The 21921-nt window shown below is 39.0% G+C and overlaps 1 protein-coding gene across 1 annotated transcript; it reads left to right on the forward strand.

Moving 5' to 3' along the window:
- Window positions 1-7695: 7695 nt before the first annotated feature.
- Window positions 7696-9624, forward strand: olig2 (oligodendrocyte lineage transcription factor 2). Its single transcript, XM_037109903.1, has 2 exons — window positions 7696-7819; window positions 8223-9624. Exon 2 carries the CDS (start codon window positions 8245-8247, stop codon window positions 9061-9063), a length of 819 nt encoding a protein of 272 aa, XP_036965798.1. The 5' UTR covers window positions 7696-7819; window positions 8223-8244; the 3' UTR covers window positions 9064-9624.
- The last annotated feature ends 12297 nt before the right edge of the window (window positions 9625-21921 follow it).

Consider the following 21921-nt stretch of genomic DNA (forward strand, 5'->3'; position numbering starts at 1 on the left):
AGAAGTGATGTGGGCAAAATGATAGAAATACCTGTTAGTTAAACACAACATTAATAAAATGTGGCTTGTAGTATACTTTATATAGCATGTTAGCGCTGCTCTAAATTACAAATGACATAATCGCCATTGGTGAATAGAGGACCCTGTGCTGGGGACAGCCGCTGTTTTTCAGAAGAAATGTGTGGAGAGTTGGTAGGGCAGACAGGATGACAGACACTTTTGCACCAATCGTTGCAGTATTTTTTTCCTCATATGGGTTGCCAAAGACATAAATAGTTACCACTTTACTGTTTTTTGGTTCTGTAACATTGCTTTGTTGTTAAACTGTGGGACTTTTCTCTTTTATTTGATGAGTGAAGGGTCAATTTGGTTGTCCAACACTGAACAACATTGGAACATCACACCGCTGTTCCGCACTGCCGGCTTTTCTATTCACACAGATGCCATCTCGCTTCTTCTGCTGTGATACTACCGCCGGAGGCAGATTAGAAACCGTCCCCCCTCTCCACATCTGTAACTTTCAAACAGACGGCCTGGCGGAGTATGGGCATATGATTCACACCTTGAAAGGGCAGTGTAAGTGGGGCTATAGACCATATTATAAGTGGACAGAGCTTCTGGGTCTGCCAAGTGATGCCAGTGGTGCACGGAGGTGCCTTAAACCTGCACTTTTTTTAAATGTCAGCATGGGATGACTCAAGCTGCTTGCAAAAAGAAGTCCTATTGTATTTAACCCACTGAACACAGACACATCTAAAAGATGCCAATTAAACATTTTTATCAAAAAATGTCCATTGAAAAAAGGGCATCCTTTTAGATGTCCTTGACTATTGATGTCTGAAATACATCTATTTAAGGGTTCAAATGAAAGTTTTGCAATGTCTTTTGTAGGTGTTTTCTTGGTGATTTTTTTTTAATGTTCATTATTGACATCCATTTTGCGATGTCACTTTAGACATCTGTTGAATGCTCACTGTTGGCGTCAAAGTGACATCATTACGAGGTTAAAAATGAAAGTTTTCACAACGTAACTGTTTGACAGCTTTTCAGCATCAACTGCAGACAACCAAAGGACAGCGTCTTTAAAATCTTCATGATGTCTTTCGCTGACGATGTCATCCCTCTTAGCTTTTCCTCTTACATTTGACAGTAGATGGCATGGTGTTAGATGCAAGATTCAAAGAGCTGGCCAGAGGGGAATCAAGGAACAGGCACTTTACCTAATTAGCTATCTGACTAGCTAACTCTGACCCTAACTTTGAAATAATAACATAATATATAGAAGCCATTTAATTTCCTAATTGCCATTTTCACTCTCATTTAATTATTTTCTTTTCAACATTTATTTCACATCACTTCAAAAAACAATATAACTGTACAATAATGGCAATAAGATTGCTTCTAACGTTTAGTTTATGATTGTGTTATAGTTGTTTGAAGAATGTCAAGAGATTTAGCTTTCCTGTACTTCCATTAACATCAAAAACAGTCAGAATTTAAACCAGTTCTTGTGCCTCATATGGTTCTCTAACCAGACATTTAAATATTTAATCCATGTTTCAAGTCCATAGACATTCAAATATGGTCACTTCTGGCACAGATACCATATAAAAACTGGCACCAGATCTGATTGTAAATGTAATGCCTTGAAGGATTAGGTCATTCACGCTAATGCACAATGGTTTTCACTTATGGGTACAATCTTAACAACTCAATTTGGAGACAAACTCAGCTCAGCTGTTGCATTTGTTTCAAACCATAAACACAAAGGTGAAATATCACAGTATTTTTTGTAGTCCACAACTTTCTAAACATTAATAAAAACACTTTCAACAATCTAAAATAATTTCACCATCTCAACAGGCAACTATTGACAGCAACACTTCATGAACATGACACTTTTTTTGTTGGTACAAGTTTGGTCACAGACCTACTATGAAAACGAAACTGCCAGCTGGCCTGCTTTGCACACTATGTGTCTCAGTCTAGTCTCAATCTCCCTAAAACAAGCATCTGGAGGTCTGGGGAGTGAATACAAGTTTGAATATATTCATCCCCATGCTGCTTTGTTAAATCTCTGGGCGTAAAGCCGTTGTACCCCATGCCCCCCTGGGTGACCCCCAAGGATCACAGACCAGGTTGTCGAAACATTTGTAACATTTGGCGAAAGCAAATCTCAGGCTGCCTGTTGAATTGAAGCTCAGACCAAAGAGAATACAAAAAATCCCCCTGGAACCCTCAAAACACTACTCACACTGGACCTGGACCCCCCTCTTGTTACTTATCCCTCTTGCACACACACTCACACACACCAAGCTTGGAGGCTCAACCCTTCGCAACCTCCAGCAAATCCCCTTTATCTTTTCCCAGCCAGATGGGGCCGCTGGAATAATAGCCAGAGCCCAATGAGTTCCATTCAATTTGTCATGCCGTCTAAAGGACCTTGTAAGCTTCCATTTGCAGATATGTTATAGTAACTATGGGAGGCTCTACAGTGTTAGGACTTAATTACCTCCTAATAGCTGCTGTAGAGATAAAACACCCAGCCAGCATGACACTGTCCAGCCCCTGAGACACAGAAGTGTGAATACAGCCAGGATCCACATTGTTCATCATGTGTTCAATGACCTGAACCTGACTAGGTTAGTGACCTTTTAACCCCACATGCACCTGTATGGATCTGTAATAGGTAGGTTATGCTAACCTGCCTATAAGTCACCACATAGATCAGACTTTTGCAGTCAAGAACTTTGGGAAGAACTCCCTTCCCTGTCCCTTCCATGATACCTTGAAGGAATTACAGGCATGACGTCTGGCAATTAGGTGTGTCTCTCCTCTTCTTAGTCCTGCTTATTAGTACCATCATCTGATCTGCTGAAGGGTTAAATGGACATATTATAAAACTCTGTTCAATCACCTCCAGTTTTAAACTGAAAAAGTTAATAATTCCCCAGGAAATTTTCAGAATAATTTTCTCCTGTGCTTAGATATGTTTTAATTTCTATTCTTAGCTGCCAAGTTGTGTTAATAAGCTCACTACATAGGAAAGACTCCATATAAGCACTGGATGCATTCCCTTGAAAGGCAGCAGTGACATTGATGGCCCCCAGAGGATTAAGCCTAATGGCTTTAGTCATCCTCTTACTTTTCCTCTATTGTGTTTTTAGTGAAATAAATCAACACTATCAGAACACAGTGCCATGTGCTTGTGTACCCCCCATGCAATCACAAGAGAAAACAACATTTCTGCAAATCATGGATATATTGAAACTTAACATTAGGTTTAATTTTCCATTTTATTGTATGACACAACACTGTGTTTATAGTTTGGTTGGGTTTAGACTCAAAAAATGCTAGTTTTGGTCATCAGAAACACAACTGGAGACTTCACAAGTAAGGAAATGTTGAAACACAGTCTTCTGCAATCACTGGCCAGACCTCTCATCTAGCTATAACTCTGCTACATGCACTCCACCTCCCAACATGAAAATCAGTCTTAAACATGTAATGTGAACATGTGACACATACTGTAGATATGTCAATGGAACATATGACACGTACAAATGTGAACATATCAGTAGTTTACAAAAGTGTTAACTGCCAACATTTCAATCTGGTGACAGGGCTGCCTCCCCTAAGATGGACTGACATTTCTTCGCGCGTGGTGAGGTGTCTTCAAAATTCGAAATAAAACACAAATCTCAAAAAAAGAGACAAACACAAGCTCTTCTGCTAATCATTTTGTCGGGAACACTTCACGTTGCTGTTTTTATGACACATTACCTATAACTGGAGTCGCGGGTGGTCATGTGATTACCGCGGGAACTCCTCGGCCTCCCTATGCCAGCTGTCTACATCCAGCTGTTTGTGTTTTATGCCTTGAAACTCTGGCAGCAGTCAGCATGAAACTATTTTGATAATCAGATGATTGTATGCAGAATGCTGCAGCTCATACAGTGGTTTATGCAGATAAATAAATACATATTATCAGGTTCTCAATAGTATTTCAGTTTAGGAGGAGCATGAAAAAATGTCTGTCCTCTAGGGGGGGGCATGGCAAAAAATTGAGAACCACTGACTTAGAGCAAGGAAACAGGCCTCTTCTAGCTTAATTTCCCTCACAGCTCTTCCTTGTATCTCTGTCTCACATCCTTGCTGAAGGAGCTAGGGCATGAGGAAAAGAGGAAAGTGAGGGGTACCAGGGACATGTTATGACAATGAAACGCACCAAACCAAGGGAGAGGGGCCCCCAAAAAAGCAAAAAGTAAGGCTTCCTAAAATACAGGCCTGACCGAACATCACAAGGTACGATACCATGTTTGGGTCTGAGACGCAACAGTCACTGACTCTAAAGGATATTTGTCACCAAATGTTATCCTCTTCTGATAATTGTTCTAATCCTGTCACTGTCAACTCATTTGATGACTGTAGTTCTATAGTGACTGTTTTTCTCAGGTTTTATACATTTTTGTCTATGTCTACAACTTTTTTGCATTAATGTTTTGTTTGTGTACTCTTTAACATAATTGCTTCTTTACAAACTGACTTCTTTTGGAAAATTCCCCCGTTGTAATGAAAGGACATGATGCAAACTCAGGACACTTTTTTCACTCCATTTCCTGTACTTGCACTTAACTTTGTTCAGTAAATGTACAGTTAATAGCTTGGTTAGGAGAGTGGCATGTAAATCTAACTAGGAGACGTTACCACACGTGACAAAAACAGTAACAGCAGTGGTGGTGGCAGACTGCAACTCACATTCCTCACCACGGATTTCAACAAAAGCAAGAATTTTGCTTCATTTCGTTTCACAGAGAAAGGGATTGAGGGGGAGAGCCAGAACATTATTCATGTCTTTCAGTTCATTTGGCCTCAGCCCAGACAGAAAGAGAAACCTTCTCTCCTGTTTTCCATCCTCCTCTCTTTTCTGCTGTTTTTGTTTCTTTTCTTTTTTTTATTTTGGAGGGAGATTAGCAGGATTAAGTATGGCTCACATATGCTCCTCCTCACTATTGGTATTCACCACAGCACTGGGCCTACTGCCACCCAGACTGATGGACAGAGAGGGAAAGACTGAGATGATGGCAGTATGGAGTGTTAGTCAGAATCAAAGCTTGGAAGGAAAAGGGAATGTAGAAAACTGTGCTGTCCACACACTTTTGGTTTAGGGCTGTTTTCATAAATTTGTTGGCGCTCCAACCAATGGGGACTATATTGCTACAGCATACATTTTTCAACATCATGCCTCCAAAGATCAGTCAACAACCTGATAAAAGCCCCTCATGTTTCAACGCGTCATTACCCCCTGTGCATAAAGCCAACTCCATCAAGAAATAGTTTTGCCAGTTTCCATTTGAAGATTGTGACTAAGACCTGTTCACTGAAAGAATGGGCCTCATGAATGCTTTTGTGACTGGATGGGGGCAAATCCAGTCAAAATCTGGTGTAAAGCCTGAAACCAGAAGAATGGAGGCTGATAAAGCAGCAGATAAGTGCCCATGGTGTGAGAATCTGGGTTTCACATTTCTCTTTTTTTCTTTTTGGTAAAATAAAGAGAGGTCATATATATATATATATATATATATATATATATATATATATATATATATATATATATATATATATATATATATATATATATATATATATATATATATAGTAAATCATTTTAGACACTGAAAAACAAATGTATTTCCTGCCACAAATTGCAGAGTTCAAGATATGTAATGGAAGGCAAACTCTGCTTTCACAGATTCTTTGCTACTTATTTACTTGTTTTACACATTTTGGGGAAACAAATGTGTACCTGTCAGATACCAAAAATTCACAATGTGTAATTTTGCATAGTTTATTATGGTCATCACAGGTAAACTTGATACCCCAGAGTTTGTCAGTGGGACCCCTTTATTCATAGGAAATTTCTAAGGATCAGGATGATTTACATGTATTTGTGGTGTGTCATTGTTTATATATAATCCATTTGAAGCTTTAGAAAAAAAATAAAAAATAAATAAGAGCTGCTATGATGACTATGTTACATCAAGTATTTGGATGTGAAAATGAGTGAGATATCACAAAGTTTGAGATGTTCTTTTTAAATCTGTGACTGAGCATTAGGAGAAACAGATTAGGATTAGGGAGACAATCTTTCTGAAGCAGCCTGTGAGGGTCTGGACTACAACAGGACCTCCAGAATTCCTGGTAGATGTCAGTCACTTCATTAGCATGGCTACTTGTCTTATCAGTCTTTAAAAATAATGATGCATGTTGTTGAGTTAGAGGAAAGACAGTCATCTATGTGAAACCAGTGTGAGACTGCGGGAATGTTTAATGACAGAAGTGGTGACAGGGATACAAGGACGATGGAAACAAGCAAATGTAAAGATGAGAAAAACAGGAATCTCTCTCTCTCTCTCTCTCTCTCTCTCTCTCTCTCTCTCTCTCTCTCTCTCTCTCTGCGTGTGTGTACGCGTGAGCGTGTGTAACCCGGGTGTTCTACCCTGATTTTAAGGAATAAAATCAAATATGACCCCTTAATCCGCGTTATGAATCAGTGAGCAAGGTGTAAGCAATAACACATTCTTAATCCTGGAAACCAACTGAGAGGGACGAGGGACTGACCACAGGAGATACGATTTGCAATACACAAGGTTATTTGAATTGTTTTAACTGAGCACTTGATATATATATATATATATATATATATATATATATATATATATATATATATATATATATATATATATATATATATATATATATATATATAATTGAATGTTGATGCATTCTTCGTTTCATTGTATTCATACACAACCGAAAGAGAATATTTCGAGCCCAGTCTCATGGAAACAGATCAACTAGTTGAGGCAATTAGCGCTGATCGGGTCTGACTGCACAGCACAACTTGTCATATTTCGGAACAATGGTGCTGTCAGATACAGTTAGTCCGGGAGCAAATCACCGATTTGAGCCCTTATGTCAGTCAGAGGCCACTTGATTGCCAGCAGCAGGCCACACTGCTATCGTTCACGGTAGACTAATTGAAATGTTAGGGATCATAACCGTTAAAAACAATTTTGCACACTTCACTAATTAATGTTAAAGATGTACTTGAACAGCAGCTGCTGGTCAACAGCGGGTAAAAACGGAAAACACCATATTAACACCAACACTGCAAGAAAGACACATGTTGCTCTGTTTATTGTTCTTACTGTTCATTTTAAAGTGAAGCCTGATTTTATGGTCGGATTGGCTACAGGTCGGAGTGTTAAATAATAAGAATGTAAAATAAATAAAAATAAAAAAAATAAATAAATCAGGTTATAGCTTATCAAAATTATAGAATATAAAAAAGTCATATGTCTCTTTTAAAGAAATAATATATAGTTATAGTTTTGTCACTAATTGAATTATCAAGTAAATAAATCATTAAAATTCGTTTGGATTTCTTGTTTTCCGGATGCAGAATGATACAGACACGTAGTCAGCCCAAATATTCTTGTTCTCTGTTATTATAGTTAATCCGGGCCATTCCCGCGCAGGCCAACATTTTCACAACCAGGGCCCATGTTGGTGGCATTTTTTTTGTTTTAAATTAATGCCCCCCCCCCCCCCCCCCCCTCGGACGGAGCTGATTGGTCGGACGGAGGCAACCGGGACAGAAACTGCGTTGTCCTGGTGACCCGGCCTCTGCACCTCAGCCCATTATAAAACCCTGTGGTCGCACGCAGGCGTGCCAAATAGGCTGTCAGATGCGGTTCGGAGTAACAAGTGGATTTGACGTTTGAATTTGACTAATTTTCGTCCTTGGAAACTCTCGGTAAGGGTTGGATTATTTGTTTTCATGCTACATAGATTTTATGGTTGATCTTCTGTTTTATTTACACCGAACCAAAATAGAAATTCAATGTAGAATAGATGCGTTCTCACTAATTTCTTTTCTCTTATTCCTCATCTGATAATCTCAAATAATTATATACATAGCAAGTGGCTAGACATTACTTTCAATTTTTGAAATATTAAAGTTCTGATGCATTAGGGATTACAGTTTCGCTTTAGCGCTTCAAATGAATACAAAGCCAAAGCAATAACAAATTATAACTAGTGTGACCAGCAAAAAAGAGTCGTTTTTTTCTTTTCTTTTTTTTTTTCTTTTTCTTTTTTCTTTTTTTTTTTGTGGATGTGGAGGTTCTTAAAATTCAAAAACCGTTTTTCCTCTTCAGTGCACCGTTCTGGAGCAGAACCATGGACTCAGATACGAGCCGCGTGTCGAGCAGACCGTCTTCTCCCGAGGTTGATGACATCTTCCTGTCCACCCTGAAGAAGTCTGTGCACGGCTTCTCCGGTGCCGTGTCCTCTACGCAGAGCGACTCTCCGTCAGATATCCACTGCATGCGTGGCCTCTCCGCCGCCGACGAGGAGTCCCTCACACTCCGACTGGCCAAGAAAGACCGCAAACTCTTGTCAGAGGGCGAGCTGCAGTCCATTCGCCTCAAGATCAACAGCCGCGAGAGGAAAAGGATGCACGACCTGAACGTAGCCATGGACGGGCTCCGGGAGGTCATGCCCTATGCGCACGGACCGTCGGTGCGCAAACTCTCCAAAATCGCCACGCTGCTGCTTGCTAGAAACTACATTCTGATGCTGAGCAACTCACTGGAGGAGATGAAGCGTCTGGTGAGCGAAATCTACGGCACCGGTGGACACCACGGCGGCTTCCACCCCTCAGCCTGTGGGACTATGACACACGCGGGGCCCGTACCGGGACACCCGGCGGCTCCCCATGCGTCACACCCGGCGGTGCACCACCCACTCCTCCCGCCCGCGGCCGTCTCCACCGCCTCTTTGTCTGCGCCCGCCATCGCTGCGGTCACCTCGGTCAGACCGCATCACGGACTCCTCAAAGCGCCCGCTGCAGGTGCCGGGCCACTAGGCAGCAGCTTCCAGCACTGGGGCGTCGGCACCGGGATGCCGTGTCCATGCAGCATGTGCCAAGTTCCGCCTCCACATGTGTCCAACATGAGCACAGTTACCATGCCGAGGCTGGCCAGCGACTCCAAGTGACTCCAAACTCAGTGGAGACGAACTTTTGAGGTCACACACCCCCTCCACAAATTATTAAGCTTTTGCATTTATCTTTGTTGCTTAATTCGTTGCACCGACGGAGCCAGTAAAGATCAATGAACCAACTGATTTTCCTCACTTGGAGTTTGAGGTTTTGCAACTAACTTTATGTGTTTTATGGTAATTAACTTAAATTGTAAGAGGTGTTTCTCTGAGCCCCAAAAGCACAACAAAGCTTCAGCTTGTTACTGGAACTATTTGATGGCCCAGGCATCTGTGTGTCTTATTTAAAGATGTAATAAAATCTGGTGATTGGTTGCTTCTCCGCTCTGCGGGCCTGCAGTGCGAAAATGTTCCAAATCAAATCACAAGTGTAAATATGTAGATGGATTTTTCTGTTCAAATATCGGGAGACATTGTATATATTAGAGCCTTGTTAATGCCCGCTATCCGTTGTCTTCAGTGCTTCCCTTCTTATTTTCTCTGTAGTAGGCTGTTATTCTCTGTCCCACGCGAACGATGACCATTTCTTTATTTTTTTAATAAACAAACTGAAGTTGATATTTATTTACTTATTTTGGACGGGGATTTCAGATGGATCTCTGGTTATGTTGGGGCTTGAAATGTAAAATAAATATGATTAATTGAAAAAAAAAAAAGATAAAGTCTGGTCATATTTAAAAAGAAATCAGTGTGACAACAGCAGCCTGATCAACCTCCAGATCACAGTGACACTGAACACCATCACTGACACACATACACTTTAAAATACTTCAGGCTTTAAGGATTTCACTGAACTGACTTTTACTTTCATAATTATTCTATTAAAATTTGCAAGCATGGCTGGAAGAAACCTATTAAACAGAGATATTTCAAGTAAAAAGGTCCATCTCTTTTCCAACTTAAAGAGAAAGGTGGCCTCAGTTTAGCTTCGCACATTCCCTCCATTCATCAGGATAAATCTAGGAAGAATTTTTACTTGATTTTATACAAATTCATTCATGTGCAGCACAGATTAAGATTGTCCAATATAAAAAGTTAAAGCTATTTAATTTGAGACGGTGGATTTAGAGTAACTCTAATCTTAATTCTGAATTAGAATTATGACGTTCATCTCATGCAACTGTAGGTTTTCTGTTGGAAAATTGCAGTTTTTTATAGATTTAATTGTGAAAATGTTTGAAAGTGTCATATAGACTACTCCTGATATTTTAATAATTCTGACCTTCAACAAACTTATTGAGAGCGTGTCTCTGCTGCTGAATGATGTTAGGAATTGTCAGCTTTGAAACAATCTCAACGTACACTGCTGTCGAGGACTCTGTTGGCAGAAAGAAGCCGGTACACTTTAGGTAAAGATAGCAGCTGCATGGCAGATTGTGCATGCTGTTGCAATGTTTTCCAAAGGCTTTTTAAGCTGGAACGTTATGAAGTAAGTCTCTGAATATTCATGCATGTTTTTGTTTATTCATCTCATTACCGTGATTTAATTATTCAAAGTCCCTCCGCGTTTTGTAGGACATCTCAGAGAAGAAGAGGTCATTTGGTGCAATACGACAAAAAATTATATTGTGTTTACAGTTCAGCTATATGATGATCGTTCGTTTAAAAACTGCAATGTTTAAAAAGAGTAATCAATCTAAATCCTCTGCTCTTAAGCTGACAGTATAATTCAGAAGGCATGTTACTGGATCACAAAGCACTGTATTACCAATTATCTTTCCAAGGGAGTCCATAACATCATTTTCCTGAATCTATACCATATGGTCGAAAGTACCTTTATCCTGTTTGCAGTGCCAACAGAGATCCGAGTCAGGTACACCCATCTCATGCAGTGGGTAAATATGTTATATGGACACATATGGACAAACTATAATTCAACATTTTGTTCTTCACCAATGTAGATATTTTATGAAGCATTTTCCAGATATGATTCCAATTTTAAGTTTCCAAGGATATACCTACATCAATTTCACAGTTTCTGCTTTCCAATGTTTCTCTGATGTTTTATTTTTTTAGTATTTGACTCAATTCTCACCTTCTGTTTTGAAATAAATTCTAGTTAATTTTGGTTACACCTTCCCTTAAATCTGATCAATTGTGATCTTATTTGAATATATTTTAGAATTGTGTTCTATAAACCATATGCATCTTTAAGTTGTGTAATAGTTCTCAGTTTACTGCTGTGTGGATTTATCATGTCGTTTATTGGTCTAAGACCTTTTGCATCCCAGTGATCAACCCTAAATGGCCTGCCATCCAACATAAACGGTAGTTCAATAGTTGTTCCAATGGAACAATAGGAGAGTTGCTGACCTTAAAATTGATCAGGTTCCGAAATGTTTTTGCAATGGAGCAAGAAAACTGAATCAAAGTGTTGTCGATGTTCTTACATATACCTACATTTAATTGACTCAACACAGGCCTTGCAAAGAGATTTTTCTTTTAACATGTCTAAAGCCTCATGTTCTATTCTTTCCCAACTTGCACTAATTTATAGCCCTTCAAATGACATCTTGAGTTGAATGCAACATACTATATGTAAATTTACAAAAGGCTAAGACCTGCCCTTTTCCTGTCTACATGCGAATAAGGTGTTCCACTTTCCAAATTCTCTAAATAATTTATCAACTTATTTGAAGAAAAACTTGCATATAAGGCAAGGGGAACGGCTGCCATAAGGAGAGTAATTCTGTTCATTTTTGTCTGTCTATTTTTCCCAAAATACTTAGAGGGGAGCTTTCCATCTTTCAATTTCTTCTTTGAGATTATTTAAAAGTGTGTATATTGAATATCTGATTGATGCTGGAGGATCTGCAAGAATTTAGCTGGCTAAATGTCATTGCGAAAATACATTTTCATTTCAGTTATGGTAAATGGACTGGCATTCTCCAGTCCACTGACCTCTCAAAACGCTTTACAACACTCATCAAATTCATCCATTCACAAACACACTGATACACTGATGGCTCAGGCTGCCATGCAAGGTGCCAACTGCTCATCAGAAGCAGTCTGGGGTTCAGTATCATGTTCAAGGATTCTTCAGCATGCAGCTAGGGGAGTGAACCAGCGACCTTCCGATTACAGTACGATCGTACAGCCAGGAGCTGAAAATTCCTTTAAAGTTTTGATTTCCTCTAATTAGTTTGGCCAAGGGTACTAGTAATAAAACAAAGAGATTAGGGCTCAAATGGCACCCCTGAGGTGTCCCTCATCTGAGTTGAATCGGTACAGAAATTAGTATATCACTGACATATCATTTATCAATTTAGGGCCAAATCAGAATGTATTTAATATTTTGAAAAAGATACTCATATTGTTTGCAATTCGTCCGGATTTTACAAAACAAATGTGGTCAATGTGAAAGAGCTTGGGTGAATTTCATTCTATTTTCTTGCAAGAATTTTTGCAAATATTTTATGATTTCCCTATCTTCAGGGGACAAAGTCAGTATTTTGTATTTATTTATTTATTTATCTATTTATTTATTTATTTATTTATTTATTTATTTATTCATTCATTCATTCATTCATTCATTCATTCATATTTTTATTCATTCATAATAAAACACAAAAACATGAATACAATCATCTGCAGTCTCTGAAAATGCACACCTCAGGAAGTCCCCTCCATAAGGAACCTATATAGTTTGACTATTTAGTACAGCCACAACACATAATTACATGGAATTGTTCATTCACTTTTTCACAACTTGACTTTGACTGCCTGTCTTTACAATTTCAACATTAATGTATTCTACTAAATAACTTGGACATGTGGGATCAGCAAATACCAAGCTTTGCTGGTGACAACATCCAATCAAACAGCTATTAAAAGGTCAAAAATTACAGAAAGAACTACTCAAAACTGTGCATTAGTAAGGTGATTCTCCAAGTTTCTGGGACTCAAGAAAACAATTTTTGGGGGTGGTGTGATGGTGTTTAAATCTGAGAGTACTTACTCAAGCACTGTCAAAGCATGCTTACAGCCCCATCATCTTCCTTTGAATGGAGAGTGTCTTTTTTTTTCATCAGAAACTTTTCATTGACACATTTTTCCTCTGTTTTGCTGTTGCCTACTTTGTCTTCACGGTCACTCTCCACTTTAGCTCTGCAAACCAATCATTGCTGGTTGACAAAAAACACATCATTACCAATGCATGATCATAGAGTCACCACAGACCAAAGATTTAAAAACTCCAGTATACTGCAAAATCAGAGAGATTTTTCTATATCAACATTTATGAACACTTCATTATTTCATCTACCTCATTTATGTTTTCAATATTCAACCAAATCTCTGATCTTTCTCTAAACAGAAGAAAAGTGTACAATAGCCTATTAGTTCCAATTAGTTCTCTCCAAGGGCCTAATTATGTAAAGCATGCAAGTCAGGGGCCAAACATTCAGGTTTATTTTATTGTTGCTTTTTCGTTAGTAGTAGGAGTATTGACAATCAGTATAATTTGCTTTTTCGATTATTTTATTGTTTATTACTAACTAGTTTAGTTATAAGTAGCACTGCCTTGTTTCTGTTCTCTCATTTCATTCATTTGTTCTTTTTAATTGAGCTGTGTAGCATTTTATGTAGGAACATGCAATAAAAATGGAATTGTAATTATTATAACATGGCAATCCTGGGACTCCACTGGTCCACTGGTCTGTTTCTGTTATGGCTTTTGACAGCTCATAAAATGTCTGTTCTTCTGGTTGCCATTAGAAGCAGGCACCTGCTTTATTAGCTCTATACCTGTTTTCTTGTTTTTCTCATCATGACTTTGCCGGCTATATCAATTGCACATTTTATTTAATCAGCTCAGAAGAACTCAGGGAATCGCTCACTAACTTCAGCAAGGGTCCATGAAACGTGCAGGTGGTGCGCAATCTTGTGCCGATATTGATATATTCAAATAAACACTGAGTGCTTATATGATGGTAGTATGGTTGCCATTTTGTGTTTACCCTGATATTTATTCATAGTGTTCAAGTGTCAGTTTAGTTATTGGGCTTTGCTGATTGAGTTTCCTCCAAAACCTGTTTGGTAAGACAGTATAATAAATAGAAGTTTGTATTTTTTCCAGCAGGGTCGGCAAATAACGCAACTGATCATCTGTTCAAAAGTTCTCACACGTATTACTGGGTTGAGATTTGATAACTGAGAAAGAATATTCAATATCCGAATAATTTACATACCTTTAGTCTGTAAGGGTCCAGTGATAAACATTTTTTTAAAAAAAATGCCATTAACCACAGAGGCACCTGCTTTAAAAACCCCACAGCTGTTTTCTTTATTTTTCTTTTTTTTTTTTTACCTTGTCAAAACAAGGTATCATTGGCTATCAACAAATCAATCATTCACACTTGTAAATCAGTGATTGGTTTACAAGTGACAACCAGTGATTGGTGACAACCAGTGATTGGTTTACAAGTGTGAATGACTGACCTTTCCAATGATGATATGCATGGAAAATTAGGTTGCATTTGAGACAAGCTATGTTAGCAAATTATTTTCAGTGCCACACTGTGTGCTGTCCCTCCTGTTATGCAGCTGAACTATCTGCTGCACAACCATCATTAAGAGAAACTATTTGAATTCAGTTCAACATGATTTGTCATTACTGTCATATTAGCATTCTGTAATGGTTTCAATGATGGCTCTAGTATAATTTCCAGTGTCGCAGCACACATTAAAAGTAATTCTCACATTTTGGCCCCTTGATGGCGTCTTCGACAGGACAAACTTAAATGTCTCCAGTTCCTACAAAGCTGGGCTTAGACATTCCAAATTTTATACAGGTGAAGCCAACAATATGTAGCGGGGCTGTGGCAGTGTGGCATTAAGCATGTCCTTGTTATTGTTATTTATACATGACTTATTATAGAAGAGGACAACAAAAAATGTTTCTGGCCTATGTTTGAACTGATTTTGGTTGTGTTGTAGCCATATGCTACATTGAGAATGTAACTGTAAAGTACACGTTAATATCTTTCAAATGAAGTATCACACTTGCATGTTGACCTTACAATTCTTCTGTTATATGCTTGTGACTGAGAAGCAGCATCTCTGTATCTCTGTTGGTGGCAGGCTGATTTATCCACTGATGCTGAGAGTCTGAGGTTGACACTGTGACAGTTTAAATATTCATAACATTGGACAGAAGGGGAGCATCAGACTTACACTGTTGAAACTGGATTTAAACCTTCCTGAAAACACTGCACAGATGTACACTCTTTCAGCTCTGCACATCATGTTGTGTTAGCTGAAAGGATTAAAGATTGGTGGGATACATCAAAGGGGGCGGAATAACAGAAAGAGAAACAGAGTCTATGATGGAGCAAAGGAGAAACGGGGGAGAGAGGGTAAACAGAGAAGCTGTCAGAGACAAAGGCGGGATTTAACTCTTACAAGGGAATAGATGGAGCTCTAAGGTGAATTTGAGACCTCAGAGGTCACACTTTCCCATGTGTATTCCAACACAGCCTCATCTGCTCACCCTTAAACACTGTGGTGCTTACTCTAATACCCACAAAGAAACACTGACTGTATGGGTTACACAGGCAACAAGTGGTTGCTAAGCTGATTATTATTGTTTTTTTTTTTTTTCAGAATTAAAAAAAACAAAACAACAACTTCTGCTTAATTGTTTAGGTGATAGTTAGACATTTTTGAAAATAAGGATATTTGCTATCTTGTAAAATCTAGATAACACAATTATATATCTGTTAGTTAAATATAAGCCCGGAGCCAACAAGTGATTACCTATTTCATGGCTGGCCCCCTGTAAAACCACAACTTGTTGTTTAAACAGTTCAGTCAATGTATGAAATTAACAAACTAGATATAATATGCTAATTAATGAGCCATTGTTCTAAGATAAAATAACTAACTGTAGCTCAATATTAACAGAACAGATACATTGACCTCAGCTTCAGAATAAGAATTTCTGTATTTGACCCAAAAATGGGAACATTTCTGTGTCACAGCAGCCACAGGACAATAATATTATAATAAACAATAGTAATAGTAAAACAATATACAATCAAATAAAAGGTAAGATATAGAATAGACTTGTACATACATAATATTACATATCAATATACTTAATATTGTATAATATGATCAGTGTAATTATAAACTATTATAAACTTAGACAAAATGAGAAATGTGTTATGTATACAGTTTGTATTGCACGGTGATCAGTGAGGTCTACTGGGAATGGTTGCCATGGTTATAGGCATGGGTCATCAGTCAACCAGCTGGGTTCCAAAATAAATTATCATGTTTACATTTTGGATGCATTCCTGTAAAATTATGTAGAGACAGCTGATGTTCCCCAGAGGATCAGTTCTCTCGTTGATATGTCCGGGTTTAAGAGAAATATAAGTAGGTATATGAGATGGAAACCAGGACATTTGGCACATAGTTATTATGTTCCCTGCTAGGACTTGTCATTTCATGCATCATCAGGTCAAATCTTTTAATTGTCCATTCCCATACACGTATGTATTTTCCAGGCTTCATGACTAAACTACAGAAACTAAACTAAAGTTATTTAAGTTAGAAGGATTCAAGAGTGTTAATTATTTTAACTCCAGAACTGTTCTGTTCTGCTCTTTGACAGTTGTTATACATTATGGCACATGTGGACATTGCCAAGTTGAAGTCAGTGTAAATGTGTGTTAAAGAGAAACCAAGATACAACTCCATGCACTTTATGTTCATTGTTTCATCTCTGTTGTCAAAGTCTCTAAAACTGACACCACAATGCAGTGAGTACTGTACATACTTTTTTTTCTTTCTGCCTTTTTGTGGACATTTTTTCATCTCTTTCTGTTTTGCGATGTGTCACATATTGCTGTATGATGATACTTCCGACCCATACTCTAGCAAGCAGCTTTGATCCTGACTGATGAGGTCCTGGTCACATTCGGAGGTCTTACATTATCAGATTGGGTTGGGTCCAGAGTGACTGAGATGACTGATTTGCAACTTGACCCACACAAAAATCCCTGTCTCGCATCCTCCACCCAAGTGACATGGAAATCTGTTCAGTTATTCTGTAATCCTACTGTCAAACTAGCAAATCAACAATTCAACCAACAAAAAAAAACCACACACACACACACGTCCAAAAACATGTTTGTGGTGGTAATAAAATTCTCTGGTGCAAAACCTCATACCATTTCTACAATCAAAGAAATGTAATGCCTGTGTGCCTGTCCAATAATGGATTAACAGCAGCAGAGGAACTCAATGATCGGGTCGATCAATGTGTTTAGTAAAGCCCATGGGGCCAAAGACTGAAGGGAGAGAGGGAGAGAGAGAGAGAGAGAGAGAGAGTAAAGGAAAGACAGAAAAACAAAGCGAGAGAGCAGAAGATTCATTGAGTGTGTTTTTTGCGGCTGAAGAATCATCGCCAGTGGCTTTGAAAGGAGGGATAATCCTGTCAAGTAAGCAGACCTTTGGATATTCATGACTGGCCGAACAGCTCTGCGGACTGAAGGAGGACACAGCCAGGATGGGATTAAACATCAAAGTGAATCTGAGGAGAGCAGGACTGGAACATGAATCCACCAAGGGAGAGCCACAGAGGTCTCGGAGGGGTGTGCTGGGGGCCATCGGGGGCCGGTTGCCTGGTGGGTGGACAGCACTTTGAATGACTCTGGGATGAGGGCCTCCTGAAGGCCATTCAGAAGAGTGCAATGGTGTGGCATGTGCACCTGTTTCCTAATTTGAGAAACATACACAAAGCACGACATTTACAATCAAAATAAGTTCTCATTGTCATTATTAGTCAGAGTCAGAGCTGCTGAGAGTGGTGCTAACAAAAAACAATAATGATCAAGTGATTGTGCTTACGGTCCAGGCCTGTTTCTTGTGCATCAGAGGAGGTCCCCCAGATGAAGACAAATCTTCATTCTACCACATGCATACTTTTTCTGACAATATTGCATCAACAATTTGGGAAATACCTTTTCCTCTATCAACATGACAATGCCCCGATGCACAAAGCCTGCTCCAAAAAAAGGACAGAGGTCAGACTATCATCCATCATCTCTTGGACAAACTGGAATACTGATTGTAAGCAAGACTTTATCGCCAAACATCAGTGTAGGAACCAATAGGCACCTGTGATTGTATGGGACCAAATTCCTGCAGCTTGTTTTAAAATGTGGTGGAAAGCCTGCAAATGAAGGCTGACAGCAGCCTGATGCCAATGATTTTGGGATCACACAATGACCTAGTTTATGTTTATAGTTTATGCCAGTTTATTGCAACACATTGCATATTTACTTTGCCTTGTTCAGCATTGACAAATGACATTTTGATATTTTAAGTGCAGCATATCTTTCCATAAACAATATCTTGAATATTTTGGATAATCTCAAATGTAGTTTTTAAACATGCATAGATGCCTCTTCCCTTCACATTGCCTGATGCAAAATATATCAGCATCTCCTGACACTGACTTATGACTTTCCACTGACTTTATATGAAATAACTACAACTTAAAAATTAGCTTTGCATACACTCTACTCAACTGTCAAGAAAAAAATGTGTTATATGTGACATACCCTGGCATTAGCCACACACACGTTTGGACAAAGAAACTCAACATGACAGGATTCAGAGAAACTAAAGTGCTGCTGGGAAAACAAACACACACATCCGACACACAAGCACACACACACACACACACACACACACACACACACACACACACACACACACACACACACACACACACACACACACACAGGATCTGAATACCAGCACCGAAATGAGATATGATGTAACAAATTTGCCACTGTGAGATGTTTTAATTACTACAATCCCATTTTTTCAAGTTAACAAAAACCTGCTATCATGTTGCACTATGACTTATGTCTGCTCTTCAATTTGTTGCTTCCCCTGGGATCCCTGTTTCATAAATCTAATTAGCACCACACTAACAATGGCTGTCATCTGATTTACAAGTGAGCTGGACAAAAGTAAACTAAAATTATGTTCTGTTTTTCATTTTTAGGTTTATAAATAACCATTCAATTGTTTCAAAACTAATATAGCATGTCTGTATCACTTGCTATCACATTTAAAGCCCTCAGCAGGAGGTCCCTCATGAGTTTGAACAACATCTTTGATAGACCTGCTGCAGTTTAATCAGAGTGGGGGCTGAACAGAATGGGAGGGCAATTGCTGGTTCAGTCTGATCTCTCAGGTGTTAGTGGCAATTTCAATTTACCAAGAGGCTTTGAGGAGCAGGAGCTGAGTGGGAGGTGAATGAGCTGCAGGAGGATGAGGAGGATGTAAGGCATAGCGGGTATTTGTGTGTGTGTGATACACCGTGTAGACTGATAGATGTGATCAACAACTGAAACACATCATCTGACATCCACTGTTTCCATCTACCTAGCTTGGTGTGGCAAGATTTCGTGAAATAAGAACAATTTCTTCAAATGCTAAATAATGCTCTCTATTCATCCAATGAGATTAGAAGAAAATGAGAAAGAGATTCCACCCATGAACAGAACACTTAACCTTTTAAACTCTGCCTCCACCAGTCTGTACAACAAATTTTAACAAAAAATAATAATGGTTTTTATCATGACCCCAAAGTTTCCAAACATTCCAAATATGTTGGAATACATTGCAAAGAGCTGCAATAAGACATGAAACATTTCATTTCTGTTGTTATGGGGAAGGACAGCCATAAAAAAAAACTGTTTCAGTCATGCATCACAGTTCACAGTGTTGAAAAAGCAGATAAAGAACATATATTCATTATGTCTCATTGCTGTAGTTTTTTAAGCAAAAACTTTCATCTATCAGATGGCCAGAGTTTAAAAATTAAATATTTAGGGCCCAAACACTGACCAGTGCAAGGACCTATTGAATCCATTAGGATTATCATTTTTATTCCGCTTGTTTGATCACAGTTTAGGAGGCCTGAACATATACCCCAAATCTCACGAAACTCGAACATAGAACACAGAACATAGGTCTCATCTTGCAAAAATTTTGATACCTCAACATCATTGGGTGTGGCCAGGTATGCATATGTATTGTGACCGGACACACAAAAACCCTCTTGGACCCATATCCTCAGTCCAATAGGAAAGCGGCCATTTTGATTTTAGACACCATTTTGACTAGGGCTGTGACAATACACCAAACTAACAAATCGGTTTTTATCACAATTTTTGATCCACAGTTCAGTACAAACCTTGATTTAAAAAAAAACAAACAAAAAAACATTTTATTTATGTGACATTTAAATTACTTCTGTATATGATACTCGTCTGATAGAATCAGAGATGTATAGAGAGTATTGGCAAACTGAACCAGTGTAAATGGATGAGCTGGCTGAGCGTATGGAGGGCGTGTCTACCCGATGGTCTGTTAACTGCACAGGTCCTTCACTCAACTTAATAATGTCCTACAATGAGAAATGTCCTACAAAGCAACATTACAGAACCAAACTAAGGTAACATAGTAACTGTAACTGTCTTTGGCAAACTATATGAGGAAAAAAATACTGCAGCTGTACGCGGAGAAGCGTCTGTCCTCCTGTCTGTCCTCCTGTCTGTCTTCCTGCTCATCCTACCGACTCCTCGTCACATTTCTACATGAAAAACAGCACCTGTCACTGGCAAAAAAAAACCAAACTTTAACTCACCTCTGTTCTCGCGAGTGACAGAGTTAGACAGCGACCTGTTCACTGATGGTGATTATTTAATTATGTAATTTAGAGTGAAAAATGTAACTTTCCGTCAGTTTCCAGTATGTTTGGTGGGTCAGGATCCAAATCACGACACATTAAAACAGCATCCATATGAGTATAACTTATCCACGGGTTTAGACTGACAGGGGGACACCGGAGAAACACCTTGAAAACACACACACACGTCAACATCATGACGTGTACCGTGGTTCTTATTTACTCCAGCGGTGCTTTGCTTTGTGTGAACAACCAACTGTGGAGAATTGGTGGACCACCGTTTGGTGTTAATGTGGCGTCTCTGTGTGAAAGGGGCTACTTATTATTACTCATAGGGCTGGCTCTAGACTGGAAGTTGTGTCGCGATTCTGCCTTCTCACACAGTGAGGCAGGTTCTTGGATCTCAATGTCACTGTTTCGGTTTTGATACGTGTGTTGTTACAGCCCTGATTTTGACGCATTTCCACGTCTCATTCTTTAACAAACTCCGGCTACAGATTTCACAACGCAGTCTTCACATTCAATCAGTCTCATTAGTCCTTGAATATGAGAAGTTATTAAAAATGTTTGTCTATGTCATACCTGGCGGGCGTGGCTGTGCAGTCTATTTTGATGATTTGCCATACAACGGGAAGTCCTTATAACTTCAACATACAATTTCCCATCTGCACTCAATTGCTCACACATAAAGAAGGCGTTGCCCTGAATACATTTATGCCTTAACACTGTGTCATATCCATGTCAGAGGGCCCGACATGCATGGAGCGAAGGCCCATTCATCGCAGCTTGCCACTTTAATTAGGGCCCAAGCACTGACCAGTGCGAGGACCTATTGGAATTGCTAGAATAATTCTTTTTATTCTGCACATTGATCACAGATTTGGAGGCCTGAACATACCCCGAAACTCATCAAACTCGGAATATATGTCACATCAAAAATGTTGAGTTCTTCGGATGATTTTTGCAAACAAACACTGTAAAATGTGTCTGCCATTCCTGTGTGAAAAAGAATTTCAAGGCTTTTCATTTTTGAGTGCAACAGTAGAACTCAGTGTTGCAGAAAACAGCTATCATTGTCCATCTGTATTTAAACTGAGCGTTTACAGCTATTGAGAGTGAACCATTTAGGTTCTCTTTCA

The sequence above is a fragment of the Acanthopagrus latus genome, chromosome 9 (genome assembly GCF_904848185.1).
Source record: "Acanthopagrus latus isolate v.2019 chromosome 9, fAcaLat1.1, whole genome shotgun sequence".
NCBI classification, from domain to species: domain Eukaryota; kingdom Metazoa; phylum Chordata; class Actinopteri; order Spariformes; family Sparidae; genus Acanthopagrus; species Acanthopagrus latus.

Bases quoted from the DNA above. Each gene is read 5' to 3' on its own strand.
- olig2 (XM_037109903.1), top strand. From the start codon at position 8,245: ATGGACTCAGATACGAGCCGCGTGTCGAGCAGACCGTCTTCTCCCGAG.